Source organism: Heteronotia binoei, chromosome 1, assembly GCF_032191835.1.
Source record: "Heteronotia binoei isolate CCM8104 ecotype False Entrance Well chromosome 1, APGP_CSIRO_Hbin_v1, whole genome shotgun sequence".
Lineage (NCBI taxonomy): Eukaryota > Metazoa > Chordata > Lepidosauria > Squamata > Gekkonidae > Heteronotia > Heteronotia binoei.
The window spans coordinates 20,204,256-20,224,574 of NC_083223.1; the positions used below are offsets into that span (position 1 = coordinate 20,204,256).

General features: G+C 48.6%; 1 protein-coding gene across 1 annotated transcript in view; it reads right to left on the reverse strand.

Annotated features, from left to right (window-relative positions):
• Nucleotides 1-20,319, reverse strand: part of COL4A1 (collagen type IV alpha 1 chain) — a 237,364-nt gene that overhangs the window by 45,792 nt on the left and 171,253 nt on the right. The window contains exons 26-35 of the mRNA XM_060259360.1: nucleotides 16,886-17,054; nucleotides 15,172-15,264; nucleotides 14,954-15,058; nucleotides 12,070-12,167; nucleotides 9,974-10,124; nucleotides 8,091-8,204; nucleotides 6,764-6,931; nucleotides 3,960-4,049; nucleotides 2,210-2,362; nucleotides 44-142 (exon numbers count right to left, since the gene is read on the reverse strand). Coding sequence (XP_060115343.1) covers nucleotides 44-142; nucleotides 2,210-2,362; nucleotides 3,960-4,049; nucleotides 6,764-6,931; nucleotides 8,091-8,204; nucleotides 9,974-10,124; nucleotides 12,070-12,167; nucleotides 14,954-15,058; nucleotides 15,172-15,264; nucleotides 16,886-17,054 — 1,240 coding nt within the window. The remainder of the gene's footprint in view (nucleotides 1-43; nucleotides 143-2,209; nucleotides 2,363-3,959; nucleotides 4,050-6,763; nucleotides 6,932-8,090; nucleotides 8,205-9,973; nucleotides 10,125-12,069; nucleotides 12,168-14,953; nucleotides 15,059-15,171; nucleotides 15,265-16,885; nucleotides 17,055-20,319) is intronic.

Genomic DNA, 20,319 nt, shown 5'->3' on the forward strand with positions numbered 1-20,319 from the left:
CTATAGCCAGAAGTCATGCTGGGTAGAAAGCCAGGTGTCTTACCTGGTTGGCCAGGTAAACCGGGATCACCATCCTTCCCTGGCACGCCTGTTGTGCCAGGATCTCCTTGAGTCCCCTTCTCACCGTGTGCTCCTTGATAACCTGGAAAGCACAACAATTAAAGTCCAGTTTAAACTACCAGCTCATTCAGTCATTCTCTTCCCATCACATCAGAAGTTAAGCCCTATATAATAGTAGGAAGGTTTCAGAGCAGGGGTGTCAAACTCATTTGTTATGAGGGCCAAATCTGACATAAATGAGACCTTGTTGGGCCGGGCCGTGTGTGTACCTTTTTAAGATTAGGTAGCAGAGACATAAACTTTATAAAGGACACAGACACAATTAAAGTTTTTTTAAAACTTAAAATAAAACACGCTTAAAACATTAGCCCCCATTGGTCTTAAAGGTGCTTTCTTTGTATTTCTCCCACGGAATCCAGGGAACTGGGCAAAGGAAGCTCTGGCTCTTCTCTTCCTTCCCCAAGGGACCAGGTAGGCGAGAAGCCTCAACCAATGGAGAAAATAGAGGTTTTGCTCTATAGCTCCTGTGCGATTGAACAAGCCTTGCCAAAGCAAGCTACAATGCAGAAAGAAGCAAGAGAGAAGGGGAAGGAAGCAGATGACAGCCAGTTGCCTGGGGCCCTGAAAAGAGCCTTCTGGGGGTCTGATTTGGCCCCCAGGACACATGTTTGACATCCCTGTTTCAGAGTATGGCTGTGCTAATCTGCAATAGAAGAGCTAGATTTCAGTACCTCCTTAAAGCCCAACAAGATTTTTGGGGTTTAAGCTGACAAAAGGAGCCTTGACTCTTGAAAACTCAGAACCCAAAAGTCTTTGTGTGTGTATGAGTGTATCTGCACCTGGAAGTCACGGCGGCTTCTGCTGACAGACCCTTACCGGGGGCCTGGAGGATATTCAGAGAGGCAGCTGAATAAAGCCTGCCTCTGCCTCCCGCCTCCGGTATTTCCAGGAAGACTCGTATCCAAGTACTAACCTGTTTAGCTTCTGAGATCTGATGAGACCAGGCTAGCTTGAGCTAGGCAAGTCAGGACATACCTTGAAAAATCTTGTTGGTCTCTAAGGTCCAACTGGACTCGAGTAACGGTAGGAATGGCTCTGGGCATTCCACAGCCATCTGTCAGTGGGACCAGGAGCCATCTCCTTTGCAGGCCCATAGCTGGGAGGGGCAGTGGGGGCCTTGCCCCACGACTTCCAGGCTGCCCCCTGCCTTCAAGGGGGCCCACGGGGGGCACAGCCTGCTTCCCCCCTTTCCCCCACCCATAGCTGAGCCAGTGAAGCATCATCAGTGGCAGCCGGAGCTGGGAGAGCTGAGCAGGGAAGCAGCAGGCGGAGAGGAGGGAGGCAGAAGAGCAGGAGGCCGTGTGGAATGGGCTGGGGAGGGGGGGACGGATGGAGCTGCTGACGGCAAAGTGCCAGGATGGGGGGGAGAGGGAGGTGGAAGGACGCAAGGTGCACTCCCTTCTCGACTCCAAAGTTTTAGGACTGACTGCCTCGATTTGCCTATTTTCAAAGCCTCCCACTTTTGCCCCTACCCCAGAAAGCTTCTGAGAAGCATCAAGCCCTGCAGTGGATGGGAAAGGGTGCCCCCCGACTTTTTAACCCCCCCCCCTCACTTTTAAAATCCTGGCTATGTCCCTGCTCCTTTGGGAGAATAAACAAATGCCCCAGTTCTCCATGTACTGGCATCACAACCTTGAGGGGCCAACTGAAAGCAGGGCTTTTTTTGAGCAGGAATGCACAGGAACGCTAGTCCAGCTGGCTTGGTGTCAGGGTGTGTGCCCAAATATGCAAATGAGTTCCTGCTGGAACAATGGTGGGTTCAGGGGTGCGGCCTAATATGCAAATGAGTTCCTGGCTGGGCGTTTTCTACAAAAAAGCCCTGTATGGAACAATGGTGGGTTCAGGGGTGTGGCCTAATATGCAAATGAGTTCCTGCTGGGCTTTTTCTACCAAAAAGCCCTGTATAGAACAATGGTAGATTCAGGGGTGTGACTTAATATGCAAATGAGTTCCTGCTGGGCTTTCTCTACCAAAAAAAGCCTTGCAGAATGGTATCTGCTTTGTCACTGCTATAAGCACCACCCAAATTCAATATGACCAATCTTAAAGTGACTAGACCCTGCGGGAGATGCTGTTCAGCTTTACAGACCTTTTTCTCCTTCTTCTCCTTTCTGCCCTTTCATGCTTTCCATGTCGACGTGGTCCATTTTCCCTGGCTCTCCCGGCAGGCCGGCCTCACCTTTTTCACCCTTGTAACCAGGGCCACCTCTGAGTCCTGGCACTCCAGGAAAACCAGTGTCACCTGCAAAACACACATGCACTGAACACCAGACCCCTCTCAGGAGTACAGAAGCAATATGGCTGGAAATACTGGGCCCTAAGGGATACTGAAAAGTGGGGGTATGCTATCACCCACCTGATCAAACCCTTCAGACAGATCTTGAGATGGAGAAGGAAATAAGGGAGGTGACTAAGAAGAAGAATACTGCAGATCTATATCCCGCCTTTCTCTCTGAATCAGAGACTCAGAGCGGCTTACAATCTCCTATATCTTCTCCCCCCACAACAGACACCCTGTGAGGTGGGTGGAACTGAAAGAGCATTTTTAGAGCAGCTGCCCTTTCAAGGACAACTCCTGCAATAGCTATGGCTGACCCAAGGCCATTCCAGCAACTGTAAGTGGAGGAGTGGGGAATCAAACCCGGTTCTCCCAGATAAGAGTCTACACACTTAACCACTACGCCAAACTGGCTCTCTAAAGCAGAGCTCTCAATATTGGGAGACTTCAACAACCCTCACATTGACTGGGTCAACATGTGCTTGAGGCATGCTGTAGAAATGAGATTCCTAGACATCATACATGACTGTGCACTGGAACAGTTGGTTACAGAGACAATCAGAGGGGTAGCGATCTTGGACTTGGTTCTGAGAAGACCTGGTGAAACACTATGTTCAGGGTTATTGGGAAACGGATTGAGAACAATCTGGCTAATATTGTAATGCCTCTGCACAGATCTATGGGGGGCCTAATTTGGAATAATAAGAACATAAGAGAAGCCATGTTGGATCAGGTCATGGCCCATCCAGTCCAACACTCTGTGTCACACAGTGGCCAAAAAAACACAAAAAAACCAGGTGCAATCAGGACGTCCACCAGTGGGGCCTGGACATTGTGCCCCCCCCCCCCCGAGCACCAAGAATACAGAGCATCATCATAATGTGTATAGTTCTGGTCACAATATCTCAAAAGGGACATGCAGAGCTGGAAAAAGTATAGAAGACAGCAACCAAGATGTTTAGGGTGTTGGAAGTCCTTCCTTTGAGAAAGACTAAGAGTCTGGGACTTTTCAGTTTAGAGAAAAGACAACTAAGGGGGATGTGATAGAGATTTAACAAATTATGCATCAGGTGGAAAGAGCTGACAAAGAGAACCCCCCACCACCACCTCCAAAATACTAGAACTCTAGGACATCTAATGAAGCTGGTGGGCAGTAGGTTCAAGACAGACAGAAGGAAATACTTTAGTCAAGTGACTTCCTTTGTCTAGGAAGAGAGAGGTCAAGGAGAAGGAGGAAGATTCTCCATTAGCAATGTGACTTTCTTAGTCATAGGATGTAGCTGCTAGTGTTTCTTATTTTCATCCCAGTTCCCCATCCCTGTAGAAATAAACTTATGTTTTTGTTTTTATACTAAAGAACTCTCAATCTCATTTTGATCCAACGATCCATTGAACTGTTTGGGATATATAAATTGATCTTCCAAATGATACCTCTAACACGACAGAGTTACTGTGTTACCAGCAAATTCACAATCTTTAACAATGGAGTCATGAACTCCAGCCAGAATTCAGCCAGAAACCTGACCTCACTCCATTGGTTAATCTACAAAAAAATTATTACCTTTTTCACCAGGAAGTCCAGGAGATCCCACAGGGCCACTAGGACCCTGGATTCCAGGGGTTCCCATAACTCCCATTTCTCCTTTGATTCCTAAAATCAAATTGGAATAATTTGTTTACACATCTGTAATTAAATTGCTACATAGTTCCATTGCTCTGCCACAGTTGGTCTATCCAACTAACTTCCAGCACTGATCTCCAACTAAAACCTACCCCTATGTCTAAATGATATATTTTAAACAATTTACTTGCCCACTGTTTAACTCTGCCTTCCTTGGTTCTCTTCCTGAATAGACATTTGTCATATAAACTGTTGTGAGACAACTTGAGACAGCAGTTATTAATTTATTTTTTTAAAATCATCTTGCATTTTTTCCCCTCAGGAGCACTGGGAAAGGCACAACAAAGTAAAGTGAAACTGATAAAATAAAATCTGTTGCTTTTTCATTCATTTGATAACTTTTCCATTACGAGACCAAAACAATCTTCCACAGTAGTTTAGGATTCAACAAATGAATTAAAACATCAACATTCCAGTTCTCACCACAAAAATAATTTCACTTATTTTCTTATCTTTCAGAATATTTAGGGTGCCAAAGAGTCTGTTATGTCTGCATTAATTGTTTTGCCTCCTTCTCTGTTTGCAATGGCAAACCACCCCGTAAAAAGTCTGCCGTAAAAATGTCGTGATGCGACGTCACCCCAGAGTTGGAAACAACTGGTGCTTGCATAGGGGACTAAAAAGGTAAAAGTAGTCCTCTGTGCAAAATGTCGCATCATGACATTTTCACAGCAGACTTTTTACAAGGTGGTATGCCATTGCCTTCCCCAGTCATCTACATTTTCCCCCCAGCAAGCTGGGTACTCATTTTACCAACCTCGGAAGGATGGACTACCTTTACCTTTACCTTTTAATTGCTTTCCCCTAAATCCTGAGCTTCTACATGAAATCAAGTCTTAAAGTCCTCTGACTTTCAGCCTTGATTTCATATAACTTGTACACTGTCACTCCATATTGTTTATTGATTAGATGAAAACCTATAGGTGATTGTTGCTGTTTTTAAAGCTCCAGGCATGGTAGCTGTGATTCATGACAGAATGATGGGCTATAAATCTGTAAATCAATAAAGTGAATCCCTATTAATTGATAACAGAATTCTGTTCTGTCTTGTAGACAGCAGCTTCTTTGAACGGGCTATAGCTGAGCATCTTTCTTGTCCCTCGGGGATGCTGGCTTGCACCCAAGCAAGGCTCCCTGGAGCCTCTTTATCCACCTCATGACCTTTGGTGTCCAGTGTCCCTGCTTTAAGCCAGAAGAGATGACGGGGTCCCAAGCCACCTCTATAGTCTCTTGCAGTGAAAATATACTCAGCACTAGCATTCGTGCTAATCATTCCTCAGGAGTTTCAACTGGCCGGACCAGAAAAGCAGCCAGATGACGAAGACTCAAACACTTGGACTGATTTCCCACTAAACTTACGCCGCTCTCACTCTCCTCTTCTCCATGGGGCTGTTGCTGGATTTTGCACAAACTGCCCCGGACCAGTGAGTTGATCCGTCTCTCTTCAAATTCCCTTTGCAGTGGGCAGAATCCGCTGAAAACCGGTTTCTGTCTGCCATGGAAGGAACTTGAAAAGGGACAGGGCAACTTGCAAGCTTGAGGCGGCTTGTGCGAAATCCAGCAGCAGCCCCGCATGGGAAAGGAGCAATGAGACTGAAACGAGGTGAGTGGGAAATCGGTTTTGGTTTTTTTCAGGACGTCCAAACCACTCTTCGGCTGTGTTAATTCCTTCTACTGACAGAATTCTAACGCTTCCCAGGCATGTTCTTCAGTGCCATCTTGGACCACAGCCGAGGAGTTCTGCACTCCATATCATGGGGTTCTTTCTGATATGAAGATACTCCAGAAAGGGAAAGGAAACTGCCTTTTCCTTCCTCCTCACGTGGTGGTGGAAAGTGTCAAGTTGTGGCTGACTTTTTGGTGACCTTGTAAGGCAAGAGATGGTTTGCCATTGCCTGCTTCTGCGTAACAACCCTGGACTTCCTAGATGGTCTCTTATTCAGGGCCGGCGCATGGCGGTCAGCAAAGTAGGTGGCTCCCTTCACCTCCCTGCTCACGCCAACCCAAACGTCCCTTGCCTGGCTCTCTCCAGCTTCAGAGGGAGCCGGGAAGAGGCGAGAAAGGAGGCAGCCTCTTTCCGGGTCCCTCTGAAGCGGGAGAGGGCCAGGCAAGGAATGGGTGTGGGTCGCACGTTCTTTCTTTGAGAACACGTAGCTCAGCCCGCCCTGCCCCTCTCCCGCTTCAAATGAAGCCGTGAAGAAAGGAAGTGGCCTCATTTCCAGGTCCCTCTGAAGCCAGATAGGGCCGGGCAAGGGGCAGGGTGTGTCGAGCCACACGTTGTCAAAGAAAGAACGTGTGACCCATGCCCGTCCCTTGCCTGGCCCTCTCCCGCTTCAAAGGGGCCGGAAAGAATCTGCCTCCTTCTTTCTTCACAAGAAAGAAGGACATGGCCTCTTCCCGCCTCCCTTTGAAGTGGGAGAGGGGCAGGCTGAGAGTGCGAAAGGACGCTAGGAGGGGGCGAGGGCACAGGGTTCGGCCTGGGGCACTAGAATCGCTACCGCCAGGCCTGCTCCTATTTAAGTTCTAACCTGGGTTGACCCTATTTAGCTTCTGAAATCTACAAGATCAGGCTAACCTGGGCCAATCTCCTTCTATCCCCAAGTATTGCAACAACGTATTGCTTTAACCTATCAATGAGGTGGTAACATAACATGCGGTTGTTTGTTAGAAGACAAAATGAGTACCTGGGAAACCTGGCTGCCCTTCTTTTCCTTGTGGGCCAGGCAGACCCGGCAATCCTTGCAAACCTGGGAGCCCAGGTTGTCCATGGCTACCTTTATCTCCTTTCGGCCCTGGCATGTCTCGCCCAGGGACGCCAGTGTAACCCTTCTCCCCTTTTGACCCTGTAGATCCTGGAATAATTAAGATAAAATTATATAACAGTTCCTAAAACAATACTGTCCTGTCCCGGCTGTGACGGGACTCCAACGGGAGCCCCTCCCACACCTCCCGAGATACCTCCCGGCCGCCCGGCATGGCCAGTCCTGCCGCCGAGGCTGCCAATGCACGGAGCTGACGTGCCCACCCCCAGGAGCAGTGGCCAAGCCACGGCTGCGGCCGCGGAGCAAGGGAGGAGGGAATGGCATGCCACGGAGAAGGCTGGAAGCCCAGGAACTTCGAGTCGTGGCGGCGCCCTCAGCCATCCCACAGAGCACACGCCCCAGGAAGTCCGCCCACAGTGTCCTCGCTTATAAGCGAGGGTGGTGTTATCCGGGGGTGGGGCCAAGGAGGAAGGGAGGGGGCCGGGGACAGTATAAAAGGCCAGAGGCTGAGAGGTCAGTGAGGAAGCAGGCTGCTGCAACAGAAGGGCGGCTGAACGAGGGAAAGGGAGGAGCCCAAGCACAGCCGGGGATGACACCCGCACAGAGGGGTGAAGTAACCCAGCTCTGTTCTCCCACATTCTGAGACCTCTGGGAAGCCTAAACGGACCCAGGCCCAAGCCAGGCCACCAGGAGAGCAGCGGCCACGGCGAGACGTGACAGGGGCCATCAGGGGTGTGACAAATGTGGGGGATTTTTCGAGGAGAGTCATCAGATGCAATGCTGAAAATTTGGTACCTCTACCTCAAAACACAGCCCCCTCAGAGCCCCTGATACCTGTGGATCAATTCTCCATTATAACCTATGGCTGTGATCCCCAACTTTCTTGGTACCGGGGACAGGCCCCAGGGTCAGCAGAGTGGGGGCACCGAATTCAGTCCCTCCACCCCCCTGTGCCACTGCACAGCCTCACTGCCCCCCTATGCCATGCAGCCTCGCTGCCCTACCTCTTTCCCCTCGCGGTGCCGCACCAGGCTGCAGCCCGGTAGCAATCCACAGCTCGGGGGTTGGGGATACCTGCCCTATAGGAATCAGTCTCCATAGGGAATAATGGAGTACTCAGCAGACATATCTCCCCCCCCCACTTTCTGATGACTCTGAAGCGGGGGGAGGGTCTCCAAACCGGGGGACCGCCTGCCCCCACCTGGGGATTGGCAGCCCTAAAAAGGAAACGACAAATCAGAAAAATTACCTATGGGTCCTGGAGGCCCAGTTTGACCTGATGGACCAGGAGGGCCAGGTGGACCTATTCCTGGCACACCGGGAGATCCCTGCAGACCTGGTAATCCAGCAGGACCGGAATCACCTAAAATGGAAAATTGAACATTTATCCATCCATTCATACTCAATGGATAGCTTGCCTTTTGGCTTACCGCAATACTCTCCTAAGCCAAATCACACCCTTCTAAGCCCCTTGGCTAGTAGCTCATATATGTAAAAATGCAGATCAATTCAAAATCCAAGTAATAAAACCATAAAAATCTTAGAAGCGGGAGATGACATTAGCTCTTTCTCAAGTACCCTTTGTCCAAGATCATTAAAGGTTATCAGGTCATAGCAGGAAAAGTGTCCCACAGTCTTTGACACCCAGTGCCACACAGAAGCATGATAGAAGGATTCACACACAAGTCTAGTCCCAGCAGAGCTTCGTGTAGGCCCTTGAAATTAGATTACTGCGATGCGCTCTGCGTGGGGCTGCCCCTGAAAAGCTTCAGGAACTTCAACTAGTACAGGACGCTGCAGCCAGGATTCCATTCCGGGAGTGGGTTGTCAGGACTGAATCACTGTAGTTTTGGGCCCATCTACACTGGTTCTCAATTGTCTCTGGTCCCAGTTCAAGTTACTGACCTTGGGACTAGCAAACCTTGAGGGCGACCTACTCCCATACAAACCTATCTCACTAAGTTCATCTTCTGAGGTTCCACTTTGGCTGCCCTTGCCTTCTGAGGTTAGGTGGGTGGCAAGTCAAAGACAGGGCCTTCTTGGTTAAGGAGCCAAAATTATTGAACTCCCTCTTCAGGAGTATTCACCTGTCTCCTTCCATCCCTCTCTTCCACCAGCAAACAAAGACTCTTTTCTGTTTTGTCTGGCATTCCCTTCTCTTTCCTCTCCTATGTCTTAATGGCTGTTTTCCGTGTTTTTACACATGTGTCTTAGATGCGGATTAAATTGGCTTTATGGTTTTTTTATAACGTTCATATGAACATATGAAGCTGCCCTATACTGAATCAGACCCTCGGTCCATCAAAGTCAGTATTGTCTTCTCAGACTGGCAGCGGCTCTCCAGGGTCTCAAGCTGAGGTTTTCCACACCAATTTGCCTGGACTCTTTTTTGGAGATGCCAGGGATTGAACCTGGGACCTTCTGCTTCCCAAGCAGATGCTCTACCACTGAGCCACCATCCCTCCCCCACCGTCCCTCCCCTCTGCTTATTTTAATGCTTGGCTGCTTTGGTGGCTCTGATTGGGCACAAAGGTGGAATGTAATTTTTGGAAATAAATAAATGTATGTCAGGGCTTTTTTGTAGCAGGAACTCCTTTGCATATTAGGCCACACACCCCAGATGTAGCCAATTCTCCAAGAGCTTACAGTAGGCCCTGGAATAAGAGCCCTGTAGGAGTTCCTGCTACAAAAAAAAAGCCCTGGTATAAGTCATAGGTATAGTTGAGGTTCCACCTGGCTGACTTGATCCTTATTTTTTTCTTCTTTCCTTTATATCACCCTATTCATCAGAACTGTCCCCATTAAGCAATACCCTCATGACTGAGGGATGTTTTCCAGCCCCAGCAAGATGTGGGGCTCAGCCTAGATGAGATGCAACAAAGGCCTGCCCACCAGCTCCTCTTCCTCTCAGAACAGCCTGTATTTTTGCAAGGCCCAGAGGCTGTTAACACCACAGATTATATTTGTAATTCACTCTTCAGACCTGTGAAATCCATCTACGCTCTCTTCATAAAATGAAGTATATGGCCAGTCAGTTGACAGGTGGCTTACAAATTTCATCTCATTCACATTTCCACGCAGAGAAAAAAATTACCACAGAGCAATTTTAGCCAGTTACAGAAAAGGAGTTACCTTGGAGACCTGGTTGTCCTGGCGCACCCGGGAATCCTTTTTCTCCTATTAATCCAGGCAGCCCTTGATCCCCTTTTGGTCCAGGAATGCCATCTCGTCCTTTTGGGCCAGGAAACCCTTTCTGACCTGGGAGGCCTACACCAGCGTCACCCTTGACATATGAATAATAAGTCATTGATGATAATGGCAAAATAAAACAGAAGACCAGCCATCATAACATCAGACAAAGGTTTTCAAAGCTACATCCAGTTTCATCCTAATAAGACAGGAAGATCAATTAAGCTAAAATTGTAAAAACTGGCTACCGCATGCAACCTCCTCTCCACCCTCTCTGGGTCAACCATTCACTAAGCCGCTATGATGTTATGGAATTATGACGAACATTCTAGCTTGTGGGGATGAAGGTACGAGCAACAGAATGAGGACAAGCTCTGGAAACGTCACATGGATCCTAGGAAGGACAGAAGCTACCGTACTTGAAGTCAGCAGGAAGTGTGTGTGAGGGGGCGGGGCGGGGGTGAAAGCAGGAAGAAAGAGAGTTGTGGGGGCAAATGAGGTAGAATAGCTGAAAGGGAAAGGATGGAACAGGCCAACAGCATGATATGAAGTGACCTGAGGTAATTATGTACCAAGCAGATACAAGGCAAAGAGGGGAAAGGAGCAACTGGAGAAAGAACCATGAGGAGAAACTTCATACAAGTCAGCAACAAGAGGCAGCCAAGGGTGCAGGAACACCAAGGTTGCAGGGGAGGTAGAAACTGAATGTCATGTACTGATTTGAATTAAAAATCTAAAGGTCTCCAATTGTATGTATGTATTTAAAAACATACTTGATCTTGTCTACTGACTATGTGGCTCCTGAATAATATACACCTCATTCTTTGTTTTACCTTGGTTGTGGGATATTCAGATTCTGTTTTAATGTTTACGATATCCTCTATCCCCCCCCCTCCCCTCTGCCTCAGTGAAGTCCTATGCAGTCATACCTCCCAATCTCACCTATCCACTAATGCTAGGAGAACACAGAGATGTTGCCAGGTGGGATTTCCCACATTATGAGGAACACCTTGAAGATAAGAGCAGACAAACGTCGGAAATCAAGGTTGCTAGCCTCTGTGGCCAGGCAGGGGTGGTGAGTATCTAAGTCAGGGGTGTCAAACTCGTTTGTTATGAGGGATGGATCTGACATAAATAGGATTTGGTGGAGCCAGGCCATGCATATCACAAAATGTAATGCCAGGTAGTGGAGGTATAAACTTTATAAAGGATACAGAAAAACACAAAGATATTATTTTTTACTTAAAATAGAAACACGCTTAAAACTCTTGCAATTTTTTGTTTAAAATGGAAAGGCGGGGGAACAGTGGGATTTGGCAATGCAAGTTTCAAAATAAGACATCAAGAAAAAGCACAAGGATCACAGCAGAAACTAAAAATACAAATCAAAACTATAAAATGCTCTGAGCCCAGGAAAAACTGAAATGGCTGCGCATTGCAAGTTTCTCCCCCTGCCTCCAGGTCTACTCAGATTGGCAATGGCTCTTCAGTGGATTCCCAGGGTAAAGAACTCACTAGACACCAATTCTAAAGTCCATTCAGCAAAGACATGCTGGCTCAAAGCATCAAGCCTTTACCTGCAAGGTCACACAACTCCAGCAAGGCTATATAAACAATGGAAAGTGAAACTGAGCTCCACTCCATTAGAACACATTGCAATACAGACAAAGCTGCAAGGAAAACATGGAATGGATTTTCCATTAAGGTCTCTGTGCCCGGATAAACTACTCCCAAAGCAGTCTATCTGGGGACAGAGACCTTAATGGAAAGTCCATTCCACATTTTATTTGCAGCTTTGCAAGCCCAGAATTGCTTCCTGTTTCAGCCTGCAAAGACAAGGAAAAAGGATCTGGGAACTTCAGCAGCCTCAGAGCTCCAAAGGGTAAGGACAGGAGGGGGGAGAAAGAAGCTCCTCAAGACTGACCTGGGCGGGCTGATTCTGACCCGTGGGCCATTGGACAACCCTGATCTAAGTGGTCATTATAGCCAGTCCCAGCAGTTGCCCTTCTCCCAAGTTAGCCCAAGAAGCTTGCACTTACTTTGGGGCCTTGCAACCCTGGTACTCCAGGTAACCCGGAGGAACCAGGATTGCCCTTCTCCCCAATGGGACCAGGTGAGCCTTGCTGCCCTGGGAAACCTATAAAACCAAATCAACACACAATATTGTTAACAGAGCATGCTAAATGCCCACATCTACCCTCCACCCCCGCAAATAAAATATATTTCGGGGATTGTTTTGATTCGAGGTAGGAGAAAACAAAAGCTAGTGATGACCAGCTTATGAAGATAACTGAATGCTGTTTCTTAGAATCACAGAGTTAGAAGGGACCTCCAGGATCATCTAGTCCAACCCCCTGCACAATGCAGGAAACTCACAAATGCCTCCCCCTAAATTCACAGGATCTTCATTGCAGTCAGATGGCCTCTGTTTAAAAACCTCCAAGGAAGGAGAGCCCACCACCTCCTGAGGAAGCCTGTTCCACTGAGGAATCGCACTAACGGTCAGGAAGCTCTTCCTAATGTTGAGCCAGAAACTCTTTTGATTTAATTTCAACCCACTGGTTCTGGTCCTACCTTCTGGGACCACAGAACACAATTCCACACCCTCCTCTATATGACAGCCCTTCAAGTACTTGAAGTACTTCTTACGGTAGGCAGTAGAGGTGTGGGTTTATCTTAGCTCTGGATCTGAGCAGCTGGAAGAAATTAGTGAAGACTTCCCAGGAGATCAATGTTAGAACTTCTACAGAATGACAGGCAGGACCGTCATTGAGGAGGGGGCGCAAAATTAATGACACCCCCTTATGGGCCCATAGAATAGAATGAATTGCATACCCAATTCGGTGCCCCCTCTCCAGTGGTGCCCAGGGCAAGCGCCCCCTCTGCTCCCCCCTAGATCCAGCCCTGAGGACAGTAGAAATCTAACTCCTGCCAACAAAATGTGGTGACAATCTAGAGAAGGCAGAGGCAGGCCTGGCACTTTGTAGAGTTTACTACAAAAAAGGTACTGCCGGGCTGTCCAGGCTTGGAGGCCTCAGCCTGGATCTTAACTTGGCCTCTTCCTTCCTTGGACAGACTTGGCCAGCAGAAGAGGGAGCCACAGAGGGCTGTTGCCAGGATTTTAAATTAGATGGGGCCACAGGCAGGATATTTGGTTTACGGGGGGAAGGCTCTCCGTTTCAACTCTTCGAAATGTCCTGTGAACCCCTCTAAAAAACCCAAATGCCACATTATCCCTTTTATTATCACAAAATTATGCCTGAGCTTTCATCTTCCCCTGCACATTGTATCAGGCTGGATGGTAAGGGGTGGGGAAGGAGAAAGAAAGGGGTTAAGGAAGTCTTGCCAAGTCCCCCACATCCTCCAGCAGGGGACTTTTTTCACACACGCCATGGAGTTTTCCCTCTCAAATTGCTGGAGCGTCCAGGAAAACCATAGAGTTTTTCCGGAAACGGCTAGAGTGGCCAGTGTGCGATGTCGCCGGCACGATGATGTCACCCCCAAGTGAGGTCATAGCGCCAGTGACATCGGAGAAGGTTCCCCCACTCCCCACTGGTCCAATGTGAGCCGGCAGGTTGGGAACCTCCAGGGTGGGAGAAGCCTTAGGGCCCCACCGTAGCCACAGGCCGGGAGCCACAGCAAGACGGATTCTGCCCGCCAACTGTGACCACCTTCTCCTTCCTTGCTGCGCACCCCACAGCGTATTCATGGCCAGCCCGTCCAGCTGCAAGGAGAAGGAACTGGAGGGAGGGATGAGAAGGCCCAGGTGAGACGAGCACACCTTTGTACTGCTCCTGCCCACCACCTTCAGTTTGTCTTTCAAAACAGGTGAGCTATAAATACGGAATGTGAATCGACTTATTTTATGCTCATTGATGGCTGCCTCCATACCACCACTTGTTAAGATCATGATTTGCAGCAAATGTGGACCACGTGAGACAGCAGTTGCCTCTTGAGATTGTCACAGGTGGAAAGTTAAGTTTTGCTCACCACTTTGCAAACCAGGGCTTTTTTTGTAGCAGGACCTCCTTTGCATATTAGGCTACACGCCCCCCCCCCCGCCCCGATGTAGCCAATCCTCCAAGAGTTTACAGGGCTCTTCTTACAGGGTCTACTGTAAGCTCCAGGAGGATTGGCTACATCAGGGAGGTGTAGCTTAATATGCAAAGGAGTTCCTGCTACAAAAAAAGCCCTGGTGTAACCTATACCTGGAACGGCAAGCAAAATTGCAGTTTTTCTTCTTTGTGAATGATTCCTGTGACACAGACGCAGAGATTCTAAGAGTTCTCCCAGAATTACAGCAGATCTCCAGGTTACAAAGATCTCCAGGTTACAAATGGCTGCTCTGTAGGGTGGACTTTCTGCTATTATAACCCTGAGGACATCATACTCTCCTCCCCAAACCCTGCCTTCTCCAGACTCCACCCCCAAAGATCCAGGAGTTTCCCAACCCTGAGCTGGCAACCCTACACTAGCTGAAAGCAGACATCATCAGGGTCTCTGCAAAGGGAGACAGCAGCTCTGTGAGTATTGAGGGCAGGGTCTTTTGCTCTAGAACATCCCTCCATTCCCTTCAAAAGATATTCTCTCGACTGGGAAACTCTCTTCAAATGTTCCAATTACTTTTCATGGCATAGTTTGGTGTAGTGGTTAAATGTGTGAACTCTTATCTGGAAGAGCTGGGTTCTTCCCCACTCCTCCACTTGCAGCTGCTGGAATGGCCTTGAGTCAGCCATAGCTCTCACAGAGCTGTCCTTGAAAGGGCAGCTTCTGGGAGAGTTCTCTCAGTCCCACCTACTTCACAGGGCGTCTGTTATGGGGGAGGAAGGCAAAGGAGATTGTAAGCGGCCCTGAGACTCTGAGATTCGGAGTGGAGGGCAGGGTATGAACCCAATATCTTCATCATCATCATCATCATCATACCTGGAAGTCCTGGAGCACCTGGAAAGCCAATTCCTTGTGGGCCTCTTCCACCTTTTTCACCTGGCAGGCCAGGTCTTCCTGGGATCCCCGCATCACCTTTGTCACCTGTACAGTTCAAAGACAGTAGATCATATTTACTGTTTTTCCTGCAAGCGGAGACTTGTGGGTGGGGTGAAAGCAGTCCCGGACACGCCTTGCATGGAAATGAGACAAGGTACCTTGGACGCCTGGTAGGCCAGGAGGCCCAGGAACACCGGCTGGCCCTGGAGCACCGTGCAAGAAAATGGCCTGCCCAGTTTCACCTTTAGGCCCTGGAAATGCAAGACAAAGATGCAGCGATTGAATGGGCACATCTTTCCACCCATCTGTAATTCAGAGCAAACCCTGATTCTCTTCTGAGAAGATGTAGGTGTGAGCACGGCAGGCCCTCCCATTAGGCAAATTAGGCATTTGACTAGGGCGCCAGCCCTGGGGAGGGGAGCTGAATTGGGCACCCTCCACTCATAGATGCCTTCCCCGCTCTCGTGCTGGCTTCCTCGCTTTCCTGCCACCTTTCTCTCTCTCACGCTGGCTCTCCTGCTGCCTTTCTCCTGCTTGTCCCTGGCTCTCGTGCTTTCCTGCCGTCTTTCTCCTGTTTGCCCCCGGGTCTCTTGCTTTCCTGCCACCTTTCTCCTGCTTGTCCCTGGCTCTCTTGCTTTCCTGCTGTCTTTCTCATGCTTGCCCCTGGCTCTCTCACTGTCCTGCCATCTTTCTTCTGCTTGCCCCTGGGTCTCTCGCTTTCCTGCTACCTTTCTCCTGCTTGCTCCAGCTCTCTCGCTTTCCTGATGCTTTTCTCCTGCTCACCCCAGCTCTCTCGCTTCCCTGATGCCTTTCTCCTGCTTGCTCCAGCTCTCTCGCTTTCCTGATGCCTTTCTCCTGCTTGCTCCTGCTCTCTCACTACCTGATGCCTTTCTCCTGCTCACCCCAGCTCTCTCGCTTTCCTGATGCCTTTCTCCTGCTTGCTCCGGCTCTCTCGCTTTCCTGATGCCTTTCTCCTGCTCACCCCAGCTCTCTTGCTTTCCTGATGCCTTTCTCCTGCTTGCTCCAGCTCTCTCGCTTTCCTGATGCCTTTCTCCTGCTTGCTCCAGCTCTCTCACTTTCCTGATGCCTTTCTCCTGCTTGCTCTGGCTCTCTCGCTTTCCTGATGCCTTTCTCCTGCTTGCTCCAGCTCTCTCGCTTTCCTGATGCCTTTCTCCTGCTCACCCCAGCTCTCTTGCTTTCCTGATGCCTTTCTCCTGCTTGCTCCAGCTCTCTCACTTTCCTGATGCCTTTCTCCTGCTTGCTCTGGCTCTCTCGCTTTCCTGATGCCTTTCTCCTGCTTGCTCCAGCTCTCTCGCTTTCCTGATGCCTTTCTCCTGCTCACCCCAGCTCTCTTGCTTTCCTGATGCCTTTCTCCTGCTTGCTCCAGCTCTCTCACTTTCATGATGCCTTTCTCCTGCTCCCCCCAGCTCTCTCGCTTTCCTGATGCCTTTCTCCTGCTTGCTCCGGCTCTCTCACTTTTCTGCCGCCTTTCTCCCATTCCCGCCTCCATCTTGCCTTCCTCGCTGTGTGGGCGGTAGGGTGCAGTGTTTGGGGCAGCGCCGAGGCAGGTAGCAGGCGGTGGGCTTGCCTAGGGTGCTGCACGTCATAGGACTGGCCCTGGGTGTGAGCCTCTGTATTCCATGAGTGAGCGGAGGATCCAACTAAACAGATAGAGGGTCAGAATCTCAGCATTTGGTTTTGACTTCCAAGCCCTAGATGATGGGGCTGCTGTTGTGACTGAGGAAGTCAGGAGGGAGAATGTTTGCGTTTTTCTTTCCAAACCCTCTCCTGATTTACCCCCCAAACACATACACAAAGACACACAGTTGCCGTTAACTTTGCAATATGCTGCACAGTTTGTTTGGGTCTTACCTGGAAGTCCTGTAGTGCCAGGGAACCCTGAACTACCCTTTTCCCCTTTAGCACCAGTTGGTCCTGGAATCCCTGATCCGGGATTGCCAGGGAAGCCCCTTTCTCCACGGGGTCCTGGAAACCCACTTGTCCCTGGAGGGCCACGGTCGCCTTTTAAGCCAATTGTTCCCTGATTGTAAAGAGACAGGGAAAGAAGTCACTTTCTTCTACATTAGCATTTCATGTGGCCTTCAGACTATACAGAACATTTAATATGCTTCCATTAGTTCAACTTGGACAGTGGATTTTGGTGCCCCCCTGCAGGATGATTTACTCAGTGTGTTAACAGGCTACAAACAAGGGTTCCAGCAACATCAGATGCAGGGCTGCCAAGCTCCTGCTGGGCTCAGGGGATCCCCTGCTTTGGCAGCTCCCAACCCGTTGGCAGGGCAAAGCTGCCAGGGGGATCCCCCCCCCCAAGAGTCCCATCACCATATGCCCAGAAGTGACATAACGCGCGGGGCATGTTGCACGGGGACGCTCTAAGAATTTGTGGGAAACTCTATGGTTTCGCGCGGGGACGCTCTAGCAATTTTTTTGGGGGGGAAACTATATAGTATGGAAAACTCTATGGTATGCTTTCGCGTGGGGATGCTCTAGCAATTTGGGAGGGAAACTCTATGATACTCTATGATACCATAGAGTTTCCCCCCAAATTGCTAGAGCGTCCCCACGTGAAAACATAGTTTCCCACAAATTCCTAGAGCGTCCCCGTGCAACGTGCCTGGTGTGATACATCACCAAACAGCAGAAAAGTCCCCTGTCGCCAGCCCTGGAGGACTTGGCAATCCTAATCAGACTCCTATCTAGGTAACATTTGGGTAGGACTTCCTGGATATATGTAAATTCTGTTTCTGCAGTTCAGTAATTTGAAATCTCTTGCTATTCACATTTCAGTGGCTGTCCTCTTAGCCCAGGGGTTCTCACTCTTTTTAAGCCTGTGGACACATTTTGAGTTCTGACACAGTGTGGCGGGTTCAGCTATAAAATGCCTGCCGTAACTTACTGTCAGTCACACATGGGATATTTTTGTGCTATGGCTCTGAAACTTTTTAAAATCTGCAATGGCCAATCTGAAACCCTGACAGCCCACCTGGCCCTATTCACTTTCTAAAAACACTTGGCGTGTTCCCAGAAAGGTGTCAGCAGGTGCTATGGTGACCATTCAGGGCTTTTTTTAAAAAAAAAAAAAACAGGAATGCATAGGAATGTAGTTCCAGCTGGCTTTGGTGCCAGAGGGTGTGGTGTAATATGCAAATGAGTTCCTGCTTGACCTTTTCGATTAAAAAGCCCTGTATGAAACAATGGTGCCATCAAGGGGGTGTGGCCTAATATGTAGATGAGTTCCTGCAGGGCTTTTCCTACAGAATAAACCCTGTGCCCACGGACACCACCAGGGCTTTTTGGGTAGCAGCCGCAGGAACTCCTTTGCATATTAGGCCACACTCCCTGATGTAGCCAATGCTCCAAAAGCTTACAAGTATCTTAGTATAGAGCCTACTGTAAGCTCCAGGAGGATTGGCTACAGCAGGGGTGTGTGGCCTGATATGCAAAAGAGTTCCTGCTCCAAAAAAAGCCCTGGACACCACGTTGGAGACCCCTGGTCTCAGCACAACGCAAGAAAGAGGACCAGTGGCTGTTTCTGCACACAGACATATTAGGAGTATTTGCTCACTTAGTCAGACTGGAAACCAAGGCATGACATGTCCTATGATTTCATCCTGGCAAAGAGTGGAAGGTGGCCGGCCCTTAATTCTGAAGGGCAGGGCTTTTGTTGTAGGAAAAGCTCAGCAGGAACTCATTTGCATATTAGGCCACACACCCCTGACATCGCCATTGTTTCACATAGGACTTTTTTGTAGGAAAAGCCCAGCAAGAACTTATTTGCATATTAGGCCACACCCCCTGACACCAAGCCAGCCGGAACTGTGTTCCTGCTCAAAAAAAGCCCTGCTGAAGGAAAAAGAACAGAAGCCAGAGATACCAAACAGGGAACTCCACAAGACAAGTTTTCAACGGAACTGTGAAACTGAGGCCTCTGGTGGTGACGGAGGTGTTCTGCAGCTACTGGAAGTCACAAACTGGGTGAAAGTTAAACGTGACATCAGGGGCTACAGCACTCCTAGCCAAATGCCTTTCGGCACTATTACAAACAACTAAAAAATACAAAGTCACACCTCCAAATTAAAAACCACTTTCCAAGAAGGAACACATTTCTTTCCAGTGTACTTATTGTTCATTTTGCCTTTTTGTATTAACCCTCCAGTGCACAGGGAGAGTGGAAACACCATCCCCCTCCCCACACATTTAAAAACCCTTCCCTGGGGGGGTGGGGGACAAGCAGCAGTCATGGTATTTTAAAAAAATTGCCTTTCCACGTCCATGTTTTAGTGCATCGTTTTTTTAAAAAATTAAAAGGATCCCATTATCTTATAAGGAAATGTTTTCCTGCCTTTGACTCCCCCCTCCCTTTCCTGTCTGACCCCATAATTTACAGTACTGGAAAGCTGAGCCCCATCAGCCATTGCATTTTTAAAAAAAATGTCTTTCATGCAGTGTTTTTTTTTTAAGCAACAAGAGGATCCCATTGCCTTATAAGAAAATATTTTTTATCCTTCAAATTTCACCCTTTCTGCCTGACACCATGATTTAGAAGAAGAAGATAGAAGAAGATTTACAGTAATGACCTCCATTTTTCACCCTTCCTTCTTTTGAAAAAAGAAGAAGAAGAGGAGGAGGTTGGTTTTATATCCTACCCTTCACTCAGAGCGGCTTACAGTCTCCTTCCCTTCCCCTTTCCACAACAGACACCCTGTGAGGTAAGTGGGGCTGGGAGAACTCTGACAGAAACTGCTCTTGAGAGAGCAGCTCTGAGAGAACTGCGGCTTGCCAAAGGTCACATCAGCAGGTGCACGTGGAGGAGTGGGGAATCAAACCCGGCTTTCTCAGATTAGAGCCCGTCCTCTTAACCACTACACCAAACTGGCTCGTGGGACCCCCAATAAAGGGACTGCTGATCATTAGAAATACAAGCAAAGGAAACCCACAGTGAATAGTACATTACAGTCTTCATTAATACTATACCATGTAATAGTATATAATAATATCAAACAGACACCTCTCATACAATAGCAAAACATCAGGGGTGTGGCCTAATATGCAAATGAGTTCATGCTGGGCTTTTTCTTCCAAAAACAAAAGCCCTGGCTATGAGTAAGGACTGGGACAAATGAAGAGGAGGTGTAAGTTTGCTTCATTGGGCACAATAATAATTTATAAAGAGTGGAGAACAAAAATATTCACAGGTGTGACATAATTCTTGTTCCTTAAAAAAATCTATTGTCCATCTCTGGACCAAAGGAAGCCAGGCTATGCTCCACACCGGCTAGGGCTTT